The sequence below is a fragment of the Myotis daubentonii genome, chromosome 3 (genome assembly GCF_963259705.1).
Source record: "Myotis daubentonii chromosome 3, mMyoDau2.1, whole genome shotgun sequence".
In the NCBI taxonomy this organism is placed as follows: Eukaryota; Metazoa; Chordata; class Mammalia; order Chiroptera; family Vespertilionidae; genus Myotis; species Myotis daubentonii.
In genome coordinates, this window is record NC_081842.1 from 180,539,084 (window position 1) to 180,554,110 (window position 15,027).

At 43.1% G+C, this 15,027-nt stretch overlaps 1 protein-coding gene across 2 annotated transcripts in view; it reads left to right on the forward strand.

Annotated features, from left to right (window-relative positions):
• Window positions 1–2,868: 2,868 nt before the first annotated feature.
• Window positions 2,869–15,027, forward strand: part of PLPP3 (phospholipid phosphatase 3) — a 79,063-nt gene continuing 66,904 nt past the window's right edge. The window contains exon 1 of one of the 2 annotated variants that reach the window (XM_059689425.1): window positions 2,869–3,590. In XM_059689425.1, coding sequence (XP_059545408.1) covers window positions 3,452–3,590 — 139 coding nt within the window. In that variant the 5' untranslated portion in view covers window positions 2,869–3,451. The remainder of the gene's footprint in view (window positions 3,591–15,027) is intronic. The other variant, XM_059689424.1, reaches the window with a different exon arrangement.

Here is a 15,027-nt window from a genome sequence, read left to right on the forward strand (position 1 = left end):
ACAATGATTGGTGAGTTATGATATCATTCAACTACAGCAAAAACCTGGCCTTTAAAAATGTTTATTCTTAAATTAATAAAAGTCATTTCACAGATAAGGTGAAGAGAGGTAACTATACAATTCAAATAATAGAACACAGTAGTATACAGTGGAATATAAGTGGCCTTTTTTTTTTCTTTTCTTTTTTAAAAAAAATATACTTTTATTGGTTTCAGAGAGGAAGAAGAGGGAGAGAAAGATAGAAACATCAATGATGAGAGAGAATCATTGATCAGCTGCCTCCTACATGCCCCCTACTGGGGCTGGAGCCCACAACTTGGGCATGTGCCCTTGACCAGAATCGAACCTGGGACCCTTTAGTCCGCAGGCTGACTCTCTATCCACTAAGCTAAACTGCCCAAGACATAAGTAGCCTTCTTAATGGCATGCATACCCAAGGACTTTTCAAATTCCAAGAAAGAAAGGATCACAGTGGGGTATAGTTTCAGGAAGGTAAGCACTTTTAAGTTGAAATTCCATAGATACGTTTGACGTTTGAGGTTTGACGTTTGAGGACTTAGAACTTGAGAGATGATCATAATTGCAAAGAGGGTTGGATGGGCAAGGGAGAGACACTGGGATCCTCGAATTCCTTTTACAATGTCAATAATGGTGAAATCAACCTTGTATTGTTTCTGCTACTTTAACACTTCAAAAGAAGACATTTCTCACTGAAAAGCTATCTAAGGAATCTATTCTGTTAGTTACCCTGGCTTTTACTCGCTGCTATTTTTTTTCCTCTTGGGTACTGTGTCCTGGCTTCAGCATTGTCTTGGAGATTCATTTACTCTTAGCTTCCAGAAAAACAGCGATTTTGCCTTTCTTTGTCAGCCCCACGTATTGTTATCCAGTCTGGACTTAAACTTAATTCAGCAGCCACTAAGCCAGTGGTTCTCAACCTTCCTAATGCCACAACCCTTTAATACAGTTCCTCATGTTGTGGTGACCCCCAACCATAAAATTATTTTTGTTGCTACTTCATAGCAACGAAATTTTGCTACTGTTATGAATCGTAATGTAAATATCTGATATGTAGGATATATTTTCATTGTTACAAATTGAACATAATTAAAGCATAGTGATTAATCACAAAAACAATATGTAATTATATATTCAATATGTGTTTTCCGATGCTCTTAGAGGACCCCTGTGAAAGGGTCGTTCAACCCCCAAAGGGGTCGCGACCCACAGGTTGAGAACCGCTGCACTAAGCGATGTGTCAGGTACTGAAGAGATGCTGTGAAGCAGATAATTTATAGAGTGGACTAGTCTTATGACACCTAATCAGACGGTGGCAAGTGCTACCAGAGTGTTATGACAAAGTGTGGAAGGTGAAGTTAATTCTGTCCAGGAGTCAAGAAAGGGCTCCCAGAGATGGTAACATTTCAGAGGACCTTAAAGCAAGAGAGCATTGTGGGATCTAGAGAAGGGACAGATGTGCATGATAGGTTGAGGGAGTACGGGGACAAGGGTTGGACGGTGACAAGACTGTTTGAGAAAGGGCAAGTGGCTCCAGCAGGTGTGGCTCAGTTGGTTGGGTGTCCTCCCACCCACGGAAAGGTTGCTGGCTCAATTTCCGTCAGGGCACATGCCCTTGTTGTAGGGGGCATGAAGGAGGCAGAGGATCAATGTTTCACTCTCACATTGTTTCTGTTTTGCTCCCTCCCTTCCTCTCTTTCTAAAAAAGCAATTAAAAGAAAAGAGAGAGAAAGAAAGAAAGGGCAAGTGGCTGATAGGGTTAGGAAACCCCATATCAAGTATTAAAAATCTACAGCGTGTATAAAAAGAGACATCTGGAAGAAATGTTCATTTATTGTCTGCTATGTACTTAACTCTCTGCTAGGCACTATAGAAAATATAAGGGAAGGCCCTTTCCTTGTGAATGTTTATCTGGAAGTGATTAAGTCATATAAAATAATTTAAAAATAATGACAATCTAAGGCAAAGCATTAGATTGCCCCCAAATGCAAGCTAAAGATAGTATCTCCAGGGAGTAAGTACTCCTGCTGGCCTGGCTTCTTCCCACCCCACTGAGGTACAGGCACCCCTGGCACGGGGGCTGGAGGCTTGAGACTCCTTCACACCAGAAACAGGAGTAAAACTGCTCTATATATGGAATCCGTATATAGAGCACTTCCTATACCCCTGGCACTTTTCTAGGTAGATTAATTTAATCTTCACAATTACACTATATGGGAGAGTTATCTCCAGTTTACATGTGGGGAAACTGAGGCACAGAGCCACAGCCAGGATTCAAACCCACTGAGTCTAGCTCCCGAGTCATGTTACTATCCTCAGAATCTAGCACAGGAATCCGTATTGGGTGTTAAGATCTTCAGAAAAAGACACAGTTTTCCTTGAATATTTACAGAAAAATGTGATTCAAATAAAAACAAAAACTTGGGGATAAAAAAAAGACTTGAAAGCCCCAAACTTGTGAGAAGTGCATTTTAGCTGTACAGCCTTTTGTCTGATCCAAGGCCAGCAAGAAAATGTTTCTTTTTTAATTTATATATATATATATTATTAAATATATAAATATATAATATATTAAATATATTTTTAATATATAATATATTAAATATATTAAATATATATTTAATATATTTAAATATATAATATATATATTTTTTCTTTTCTTTTCTTTTCTTTTTTATTTTTGGTTTGTGACAACCTGATGTTTCTGAACGCTAGGGGCTCCCTGATTCTCTAGTTTGAGAGTAACTTTTCCTTTTAGGATTTTTTTTTGAAGGGGGTGGGGAAAATGTGGCCTTAATTATCCTACGTCTTAGGCAGCTTAAGGAAGGGGCTGTGCTTTCTGAATCCCTTCAGAGCCAAGTGAGGAGGTCCCTCTCGTTCCCTCTCTCTCTTTTTAAAGGACCTCGTGAAATAAAAGTGCAGAAAACAAACCCGAGGCGATCACAACAGCAGCCGCGGCGGCGGCAGCAGCAGGAGGAGGAAAAGTTGGAGCTGGGCTGGCGCTGCGGAGCGGCCGGGCCCCGCGCAGCTCCCATTCATTAAGTCGCCAGCTGCGGAGGAAGGTGGCCGAGCGCCCGCGCTGCCCACTCGCTCGCTCGCTCTCCCAGGCACACGCCAGCCCAGCGCGCCCCGAGCCGCGCAGCTCTGCACAACTTTCTGCTCGGGATTTGGCTCTCTTCCTCTTGGACTTTCGAACGATTTGGGGTTGAGAGAGGAAGAAAGCAGAGGCAGCCAAGGGGAGCAGAAAACACCACCGTCTGCGTTGGAAGCAGGCAGCGGAGCCGCACTCTCGCCTCCCTCCGCTCCCCAAACCCGGGCCGACCCGCCACTCTCCCGAGCAGCCTCGGCCAGGAAGCGAGCCCCGCGTCTGCGTGTGTGTCCGCTGTTGCGGGGCGTCTTCGCGGGGCGGGAGGATCGCGCCGCAGCCAGCGCCATGCAAAACTACAAGTACGACAAGGCGATCGTCCCGGAGAGCAAGAACGGCGGCAGCCCGGCGCTCAACAACAACCCGAGGAAGGGCGGCAGCAAGCGGGCGCTGCTCATCTGCCTCGACCTCTTTTGCCTCTTTCTGGGTGAGCGCAGCCCCGCTGTCCCTTGGTCCCTTTGCCCCGCGGCCCCTCGGCGCGGGTCCCAGCCCGGCGGGGTGCCTGCGCGCGGGGCTCGGCACTTCCTCGCTGGCGCGGGGCCGGCCGGCCGCCGCCTCTCCGGGCACCACCGGGCTGTCAGCCCCGGGAGGCCCTCGCTGCGTCTCGGGGCTCCTTCGCTCCCCTTCTGGCCCCCTGGCCCGCTCCCTCCCCGACCCCACCGACGGCCCGGCCTGCACGTGAATGCTTGGGCGTGCTTGGGCTTTCGCGGGCAACTGTAAACCCGCTCCTTAAAAGCCGTCCCACTTGGAAGCCCAGGTGGAATTCCCACGGAAGAGGTGGATTCCGCCTTTTAGAATAGGGGCTGTTGGTTGAACCATGACCTAGAATCAGCGCCTAGATGGTTGCCTTCCGTCCAAGTAAAATGGATCTGCTGGAGTGCCCGGCTCCCGCCTGGAGCCGAGCAGCCTTCCCTTGACTGTATGTAAACATCCAAGCCCTTCCGCCGTCGCTGCCCCGGCCCCGCCAGACCTGCAAGCTGGCCTTTCCATTTGCTCCTCTCCTCAACGCCCCCCAGGGGTTTGGAAGGCGGTCTCTAGGGTCTTGGTGGGGGGTACCCATTCTGCCATCACTTCTCACGCGCCTACTGTGTGCCAGGTGGTAATTTTAACCAGCCCTCTCCCTGACTCTGGCAGTTCGGGTGAGGAGCCCCATTTCACCGATGAGGAAACTGAGGCACTGGGAAAGCAAGCCACTGTTCAAGTTTTGTGACCATAATGAATGCACCCCAGAACATTCAGGCGATAGTCCACGTCTGTTTATCAAACTAGTTGGAAGGGCTGTGGGAGTGAAAGGAATTGGAGTGGGAGGGGAAGGATTTATGAACTCCGTTCGGGGAGGGGAAAAGCTATTGACACGAATCTACAGGAGTTCCAAGGTTGAAGTCAGCGTAGAATTTGTATTTTATTTTTTTAAAGCGAATCATGGTGTAATGGAAAGCGCATAGGACTTGTCATCAGAGCACTGCCATTCTGCCACTTGTTGGGTGTGCCACCTAACCACCTCCTGGGCCTCAGTTTCCTCCTCATGTCAGTGAGTGGGTTCAACTAGATGCTCTCCAAGGCCCCTTCCTGCATTAAGAACTCGGATTTGGTCCAGGAGCTGTTCTGCCAACTCTGCTAACTGAGAAACATCTGTGTTCCCGATTCAGTTCCCTCCAAATAGAACGCCTGCACTGAGACTTCAGTCCCCTTGGAAATGGATTTGTCCAGGCAGACTGTGCACATTCCCTGTTCATGACTTTCCGTAGCAGAGCCCTTCCTGAGGTCCGTCCCTCCTTGGCTTGCCAGTCCATGGTAAATTTTGAGAGCCAAAGAAAGATAGGACTCTTAAAAAGAGTTTAAAAGTAAGATTTGGCGCCCTGTAGCTATGCAGAGAGAAGGTTTAGGGTAAAACTGTGCTCTGTGCAGAGCAAGGAAGCTGACTGCAAATCCCATTCCCACCTCTTCATGGAAATTCGACATTAAGATGCTATGTAAAGGAATTGTCACTGGGGGGCCCACCTTCCTGAGGCCGCTGGCTTATTATCATGCACAGTGGGAAGGTTAGTCCTTTCTTTGCCAAGCTATTGAATTTTTAAAAGACCCTCCCTGGGCCTGAGGGAGAGTCAGGAAGCACTAAACACATTGAAGCTGTTTGCTGTAAACTTGCCTGGAGCTTCCAGTGTTTACTAGCGAGTTGGGTTGGTGGTGGGGTGAGCTCTTTCTTGCCAGCTGGTGCAGTGTCCTCTCCCACCTCCTACTTGGTGATGAGGAAAGCCCAGCAAGAACACGCTGGACAGCCTTTGTGCAGCCTGCCTGCTCTCCTCCTCCAGTCCCAAGAGATGGTGTATTATTATTAAAAGAGAAAGAGTGTGAAGGAATTTGTGAAAAGACACACCTATCAGCTCTCTGGTAGGCAGGGACACAGAAACCCCAAGCTGCTCTGTTGTGCATGGAAGGTATGGGGAAGGGAGGAGGGGGCGGTATGTTCCATCTGCCTGGACTCCCTGTGTCACTCCCCAAAGCTAATATTCTAAGCCTCGTTGTTTATTATGTTTACTCACTGTCGGCCTGTTTGAATAAGTGATTTTTGTTTACCCTAAAAAAAGGAATGCTAACAGGACCTTGTATTTTATTACAAAACGCACGTAGCTATCTGCTTAATGCATGTACTTTGCCATTAAAGCCATGTCAACTAAGTCATTTCAAAGTGACTTGTTATCAGTGCCAACCCTATGCATAGGCCTAATGACAATACCACTAATTAAATGCTTCTAACAACTTTCATGGGGAAAACTGTAAGGTAAATATTTACTTGAGAAATTTATGTGAGAGAACTCTATTTGGCTTCCAAAAGAAAATTAATAACACAACATGTGATTTTAATATTCTATACAACAGTCCTAAAAAAAGTTGTTTCTACTTGCTTCACTTTTTGCCCAAGACTGTCAGTATGATTTAATTTTTATATAGTTTTGATCATATGGTCTGGATTACAGAGCACTAATATATTTAAAAGAGACATCGTTTTCTGTTTATTTTCTCACAGGAATATATACCAAGCTTCATCTTCTTGTATCTGGAAAAAAAATAAAAGCTCATGTGCTCTAAAAGTGTTATGCAAGTGGAAATATACAAGCAGTTTAACTTGTTCCACATACCTTTTTGGAATGTTAAATTCTTGGTGAAGAAAAACCCACAAAAGTCCTCTCTTATTTGAAGGCCAAAGTAATCTGGTGTCAGTGAACACCAATGGGAATTTACTTCCCATTGAACAGCTGTTTTCACCTTCACTGACTAATTGCATTTCTAAATACAGTTATGAATCTTTGCGTGGAAGTTTTTCTGAAATTGATTTTGTTATCTTTGCCATTAAGTAATATCTATGCCTCCTGTTTTCTGTGCATTGGTTCTGGTGTATGAAGTTACATGAGAACAGCAGAGAATATTCTTGGGCAAGAAGAGAGGTGCATCTACTATTGTTTGCCTCTTTTTTATTTAAATTAGTGTATGTACTCTTCACGGAAACCCTCATGAAGAGATTCTCTCCATTTCATAGATGAGAAAACCAAATGTCGGAGAAGGGGAAGACTGAGATTCATACTGAGGTTGATTTGGGTTGATCCCTAATTCTCAGTGAGCATGACTGGAGGCCATCCCCCTGTCCTGTCCTATCTGAAAAATCCCCAAACTCAGATTATCATCAGCAAATCCTGAAGCTCAGTTTGCAGAAAATCCTGCCTCTCCACATTTTCTAGTTACCCATCTGTACCTAAGCAGATGGATAAAGGCAGTTCAGTTCTTCTGGTCAGTGGTGTGGCCTTGTTGCTTCATGGCATTATTGTGATTTAGAGCTAGTTCTAGTACTAAGTGATTCCCAGATTTTGAGGCCACCTTTTACCCCCATGAGACTGGTTCCAAAGAAAGAACACAAAGAAGTACATGGTGGTAGCGCAATGCAGAGATTTGGTAAATCTATGCTGAGCTTCTATTTCTGTGTCATGCCTTCCCTCTACTCTGTCTCCCTCCCTAGTTATGTATTGAGTTCCTCCTTCCAACCCATGCACTTTGCTGGGTAGACAATTGGAGACAGATTCAGCTTTTTGTCCTGTGGACCTTGTTCAAGGCCCTTCATTGTCTGAGTCTACTTACTGGTAGCTCATCTGCAAAATGGGATCAGAATGGCCACTAACTGTGTTACTGTGAGGATCAGAAGAAATGCTGGATGTGAAACTTTGTCATATCTAGAGACTTGGACAGTTGCAAGAGATTTATAATCTGGAGCCCTGGATGCAGGTTTTGTGATTGTCTTCATATATTGTGTTTTATTGGTAGATGAGACCATGAAATAAATTGTCAATAATGATATTATAGTGAAGACCATAAACTATTCACTTCAAATAGCAGAATGACACATTTGCCCAGTAAGCTGAGAACAGATGCTTTCCATTCATTGTTGATCTAAATGGTAGCAGAATTCTTAAGCCCTAGATTTTAAGGTAGCTTCTTGAAATATGTATGTATGTATGTATGTATGTATGTATATATGTGGGGGGGGGGAGAGAGAGAGAGAGAGAAATTTGTTCCACTTCTTTATGCAATCATTGGTTGACTCTTATATGTGCCCTGATAAGAGATCAAATTCTCCACTTTGGAGCGTAGAGAAGATGCGCTAACCAATGAGCTATCCATTATTGTGATTTAGAGCTAGTTCTAGTAGTAAGTGATTCCCAGATTTTGAGGCCACCTTTTATCCCCATGAGACAATGGTTCCAAAGAAAGAACAGTAAGACATGATTGGAAGGAGGAACTCAGTACATAACTAGGGCACCATCTAGTCCTCTTTAGAGGAACTTCTTTTGTTCAGAAAAACTGTTCTTCATTTGGCCTTTGATACCAGGAGGTAGGTTAGCTGAGCTTATGGTAGGGATAGGAGATGTTTAAGGAAGCAGGTGGAGGTCAGCTTGGTCTGAAGGTCTTGACTCCTGTTCCATTCCCCACCAGGAAACAAAAGTTGTTGGGTAAAGTGTCCTGCGGCAAAGGGAAAGAGGTTCAAACAGGTAGAAATGTTGAATTTGGATAGCCAGCGACCCTGCTTTATAATTTCTTGGTTCCAGAATGTTTTAGGATATTTCTCAATTTGTAATTACATGGTTGAGATCTAATTCCTTCATTCGTCCTAAATATGGGATACATACAATCATCATGTGTTAGTATACTATTCACTTTTAATAGTGAGAGGGAGGCAGTGTTGTGTAGTGAAGAGAATGGGCAATTTGGAGCCAGAAACTTCAGATTCCAGGCCATCCAATGCCACCATCTAGTTGTGTGGTTATAGACAAGTAGGCTTTCTATGGATCTCAGTTATTTTCCATTGGTATAATGGCTGTTTGGGCAAGATTATGTCTAATGTCTAAGGCTGCTATGCAACATTCTATGACCGATTTCAAGAAGAGAGGAATGACATTCACAGTTGTTGACTGTCCACCTCATGCATGCTGTCTCTTTAGCTCTTCATTGTACATTACCTCAGTGAGTCCTCAGCAATGAAGAGCCTAGAAAAGTTGTGATCGGGCCTTGTACTGCCACTGAATGGCTGTGTGGCTTTGGGAAAATTCACTTAAGGTTTCTGGGCCTTTGTTTCTTTACCATTGCAACAAAGGGAAGGGACTAGATAACCTCTCAGATCCGCTTTAGTGCTAACAATTGTATGGGTCTGTGCTGGTAGGTAGTGTGATGTAGAAACCCAGTAATTGCTTCTCTTATTTTTTACCAAAGAACTGGTGCTGACAATGTGCTTACATTGGTGTTCATTCTGGAGAGAGAGTAAGCCCTTTTCCTGGTTAATCAATATGCTGAGAAACAGGCCAGATTTTTCCTTGGCTGGATGTGCCCCCTGAAATGTATAGTAATCACAAGCGAACAAGTAAACCAGGTGACTTTCCTTCTTTCTGTTGCTCAATTAGGATATTCACTATGGGTTTTCAATAACTCAGTTGGTTTTGATGGCTCAATATAGAACCACAGAATATAGAAACAGATTTTCATTAGTCAACCGGTGAACCACTTAGCTGAGCACCCTGCATGGGTTGAAATAACGAAGGAACCTCCATTTAGTAGGTAACCCCAGCTGACTTTCCCATTTCCTCATTGTCTGGAATGGCTAGTATTTTTCTTTGCTGCTTCTTCCCTTTCTCGTGTACTTAAGAGATATACCATGGGGGTGTAGCTGCCTTTGGGAGAGATTGCTAAAGCCAGAGTTGGTGGCCTTTTCCACTTTTAGCCCTTTGGATTTCCTGTCCATTTCGGATTCTTTCTTTCCCCCTCCCAGTGCAGTTATTTGGGCTGGCAAGCCCAGTTGGTCACAGGATGATGCTAACGAGACTGTAGTCAAAGAGTCCTTCCCTGTGTAGGCAGTTATATTTATGGAGAAACCCTACCCTGTGTGTCAACTCCATTCAGTACACATTATTTGAGGAGTAATCATCTATTTGGGGGATACCTGCTCATAGAGATATTGGTTCCCTTTTATAGATGAGAGATACATCTGGTGTGAAATATAGATTCACAGACCCCTTCCTGGGAGAGTCAGATTCAGTAGGCCTTGGGCCAGTGCCTGGGATTCTGTATTTTATCAAAGCTTCGGGTGACTCTCTTTTAAAGCCACTTTGAGAATCACTGTGCTGTTTAACAGCTGATGTCTTAAGGGCAGTTGACTTAGGAGGAGGGCGTTTTGTCCCTGCACTGAATGTTCTGGCACTTTCCACATTGTTAGATTGTCCATACTGTACTTTTTCCCCATTTGTGGCCACCTGTCTTCCTCAGTAAAGACAATCAAGCTTGTTACAGTTCTTTCTAAAGGAAAAAACTACCTCTGGGTGCCGCCCTGAGGTCCCCTGTGATTTTAGTGCAGGGACTTGGGGTCTCCTAAGTGCTGAGAGGCTGGGATTTGTTTTTATTTCCGGGATCTGCACTGAGTTCTAGGTAGTCAAAGTTGCCAACTAACTGACCACTTTGGATGAATGAGGTGTTAACTCTATAAATATTTTCTTTTGAGATACTGAAGTTTGTGTATGAGTGAAACGTGAATGGAAAACATTAGATCCCCCAACAGAGCCTTTAAAAGATCCCAGTTAGCTTGGCAAATATTGTAGAAACAATACAAGCTTTGGATTCACACACAGATGAATCTTAGCATCTTGACTTAAAGCTAAGATAGGTGTGACATGGGCAAAAATTATTTAACCTTCCCTCGCTTCAGTTTCCTGATCTGTGAAAGAAACAAGCAAACCTAGTGACACCCTTGCGTGAGGACACTCAGATGAGATCATGGATCTGAAAGCACTTTGAAAAGTGGATATCATTATCAGGTATTATGTTGCTGATATTATTCACAGTAATAGTAATGATTTCCTTTCCTTCCTCCATGGTTCTATGGAGTCCTCTTTCATTTTTGGCAACAGAGTTGCCTGAAATATATGAGGAGAAAAAATTGTAGGAGAATCCTGAGCAAAAAACGAGGCAGAGGGAACACAAATGTTTCCCATTAGCTGAAGGAGTGCAAGGGCAGGTTTTCTGATCTGGGAAAGTTCCAGTGTAGGAACCTCAATGGCCTTCGGCGGTTGCCTCCTCCTCCCTTGAAAGGAAGAGGCCATATCATCTTAGGAGAAAGACAAATACACCTTAGAAGGTTGGGAGGGGATCTGGACAAATGGTCTGTTTTAGCATCAACTCTTCCCTGTATCTTTTGGCAGCTCAGGGAAAAACCCAACTAAGTAAAACAGCTATGACTGAAAATGATCAAAATGCTTGTTACCCAGGGTACTTCACTGATTTGTTGAAGAAAGAAGTAACTGTTCGTATTTATTATTCATGCTAGCCATGTGGTGTAGATACTGGATCCCTTTTATAGATGAGGCAGCTGCAGCTCAGAGAGGTTAAGTAACTCGGACAAGGGCACCCGGCTACTAGGCAGTCACCACAGCACTTGTCAGCTTAGTTTGTTCCCACTTTTCGATGCAATTAATGCAAGGAAGACTCTTTTCTATTTCAATCCATTTAATTTATTTCAATGTTATTGAGTCCGAATATATACACTATGTTCTATGGGGCTCAATAGAGGACACAGGATATGAATCTTACCTCAAGGATCATTTTGAGCAGTGGAGGAGACAATTTTACATAAATAATTACAAAATAGCTTAGAGTATGCTGAATGAGTCTCTCTGGACATAATAAAGAAAATATCATCAGGGCAGTTCTTCATTGCCCAGATTCATGGAATTTGAAAGCACCTTGGAGCTATCAATCTCATTAGCAACAATTGCGAAGTCATTTTTTTTTTTTTTTTTATCTCAGTCTTTGAACAGGGGAAGGTTGGGAGGTCTGAGGGGTAAAGCACAGGCTTTACAGAGTCAGACAGACGCGAGTTTACTTAGCATTATTAGCTACATAAACGTAGGCAAGTTATTGAATTTCTCTGAGGCCTCAGTTTCCTCATCTGTAAGGTGTGATACATGTGTGGTTGTGAGGATGTGCCTGGTATAGGGCACACCAGGTGGCAGCTGCTGTCATCACAGTCGTGGAGTCCTACTCAGTGCGTTCACGTACAGTGAACCTGAGGCCTGGATTGGTTGATGAGTAATCGTCCAGTGATTGTGGAAGAGAAGGCCTAGATACCAAGGTGGTGGCTTTCCGCCATTTTGCTTTTCTGGTGTTTACTCGTCAGTTTGAAATTTGATACCATTTATGAGGCAGCATTGTCCAGTGAGCTATAGTCTCTTCTTTCTCTTGCCCGGGTCAATTAAAAGAGGAACAAGACAAACAGGTTTAACTTTTGATCCAGATCAGTGGGTGATAGATAGTTGAGTGAGGCCTCACATTTGAAGGACTAGGCTGTTTTTGATGTTACTTTTCTTCAAACGGGTGCATGTTCTAGTTAGAAAGTGCTTGTTACCAAAGATAGCTGCTGACTGATTTGAGCTCAAACAGGACTATCCATGTATTCAAGGAGAGAAGAAAGAGAACCTATGTTTTTGAAGTTTTTGCTTTTTTAAAAGCTTCACCACCTCTTGAGGTAGAAATTATTCTCATTTGACTGAAGGGGAAACTGAGTCTCAGATTAAATAATTTTCTCAAGGTCATGCATTAATTGGTGGTCTTTCAAAAGAAGTCCATGTCAGGTTCTTGAACATCCTTGTGAAAATATTCTTCCCTTAGGTCCCGATTAAATTATAAATTATGATCTGCATTAAAATTCCCAAATTTAAAACAAACCAAACTAAATAACACACATAAGACCCAGTTGGAAGCTTTTGAAAGGAACTTGGTGATTTCTGTGCGCTTTGAAAGTATATATTGCAATCAGAGTATTGGTGGGAAGTGTGTTTTTGAGGTTTGTTACAAATTGACAAAATTATATGCCTAGAGAGTTCTGTAGAGAAATGCAAATCAGTATAGGCACCTTGTCATAATAAGCAGTATGCTTTGGTTCCTGTTTATGTATCCCTAAAACACATAATACACATGATTACATTGACACGAAGGAAGCCTTCTCATTGATGCTTTCTTTATATCTAGCCCCCAAATTAGTTTGTGGTATCAATCATATAATTTCTAGAGAGTCTATTTAATGAAGTCTATGTTTGTGTCTGTCTTTTCAAGTGTACATCCTTTGCAGATATTTCTTGAGCACCTACTGTATGCTAGATCCAGGGGGTTCCTTGCCTTTTAAGAATCCCAGGGTGGTGAATGGGAAACTTTTGCCTCTCTCTCGCTCTCTCTCTCTCTCTCTCTCTCTCACACACACACACACACACACACACACACACACACACACACATGGATGCTGACTTTGTCGTGGTAAGGGAGGGGTATAACAGCTTGGTAAAGAGTGATGAAGTTTGCTTAAGGGCATGGACCTGGGTCCTGCAAGAGAGAAAATAGCTCATAAGTCATGAAGGGGGAGAGGGTATTGTAGCCAAGGAACAGCAGGTGCTGAGATGAGGTGATGCACTTGGGAAGGGTGAATATTGGAGGGTAAGTATGGTCTATTTATTTGCATTGAGTGGGGCATGTGGATCTGGGAGATGAGGCTGGAGGAAGAGGTTGGAGCGAGCTTAGAAGGCAGGCTGCAGATGGCAGTCAGCGAAGGAACTTGAACTTTATTTAGGAGCACCAGCAAAGCAAATAAAGTTTTATTTTTGTTTTCCTTTTTCTTTTATTATGGAAAATTTCATATAGAAATGAAACACAATATAAAGTGGGGAGTGGAATTGCTGGGTCACAGGGTTAACCCCATGTTTAACTTTTTGAGGAACTGCCAAACTGTTTTTCCATACTGGCTGCACCACTTTAGAAATAACAAGGTTAGTTAAAATATGTAGAGCAAAATACAAAGGTTTTACAGACAATGTTTAGATGAACATATTCGTGAAAAAAAATTTAAGAGGGAGACCAGCTGGGAAGCAGGTGAGAGCTGACCCTAGGCATTGGAGAGAGTGGAGAAGGGGATGGGCAAGAGAGAGATTACAGGTGGTTCCTGACTCCTAGCTGGGAACTCCTGAACTGTGGCCATGCTGCTCCCTCCACAGACACCTCCAATGCAGTGTTTATAGAAGACTTGCAAAATCCATGTGCTAGGATTAGTCAGTGCATCTTTATGATCATAGCCTAATTAGAAAGAGGAGGCTATAGTTATCTTTTTAAATGTCTCAAATGCCCCTTAAAATAAATGGACTGTTAGAAATGCTCTTGGTTTACAGAGATGGAGATGGTTTTTCTTGGGTAGTAATGGCATCTTAAAAAGTTTTATTGAGATACTAGAGGCCCTTTGCATGAAATTCGTGCATGGGTAGGGCCCCTAGGCCTGGCCAGTGATCAGGGCCAATCGGGGCCTTCTGGCTGCTGGCCAGGGCCTTCCTTCATTCCACACCACCCCCTGGTGGTCAGCGCACGTCATAGTGAGCAATCAAACTCCTGGTCTCCTGGTCAAACTCCCAAGGGGACAATTTGCATATTAGGCTTTTATATATATAGATAATTCATCATACCATACAATTCATCCATTTAAGCATACAGTTTGCCAGATTTTAGTGTACTAGTATTCAGAGTTGGGCCATCATCACCACTATCAATTTTAGAACATTTTCATCATTCCAATAAGAAACCTGTACTCATATTAGTCACTCCTGATCTATCCTTGTCATCCCCCCATCCCGTGGCAACCACTAATCAACCTTCTTTTCTATAGATTTGCCTATTCTGGACATTTCTTGTATCAGTGGAATCATATGTTTTCATTTTTTGTGACTGGCTTCTTGCACTTAGCATCATATGTTAAGGTTTATCCATCTTGTATTGTGTGTGTTTAGCATGTATCAGCACTGCATTTACTTTTATTGCCAAATAATATTCCATTGTATGGACGTACCACATTTAATTTATACATTTGTCTGTCAGTGGACATCTGGGTTATTTCCATTTTTTGACTATTATGCATTGTGCTGCTAGGAATATTCATGTACAGATGTTTGTGTAGCCATGTGTTTTCAATTCTCTTGGGTGTGTATACTCAGGAGTAGAATTGCTGGATCATATGGTAACTCTATGATTAACTTTTTGCGAAACTGCCAAATTATTTTCCATAGTGGCTGTACCATCTCAGAAACATATTAGGATTAATTAAAATATGTAAGGAAAAAATAGAAAAGTTTTACCAAAGACTGGAATTAACATATTCATGAAACCACTGTAGTGTTGCTTTGTTCTTAAGGGCATTTTTCACAAAGAAACAAAGTCTTTAATCACTTAGTAATATCACTAGATTTAAGATGAGTGAGCAGAGGACAATTAAGATGACTGGGGAATGAGTGCTGGGTGGTCAG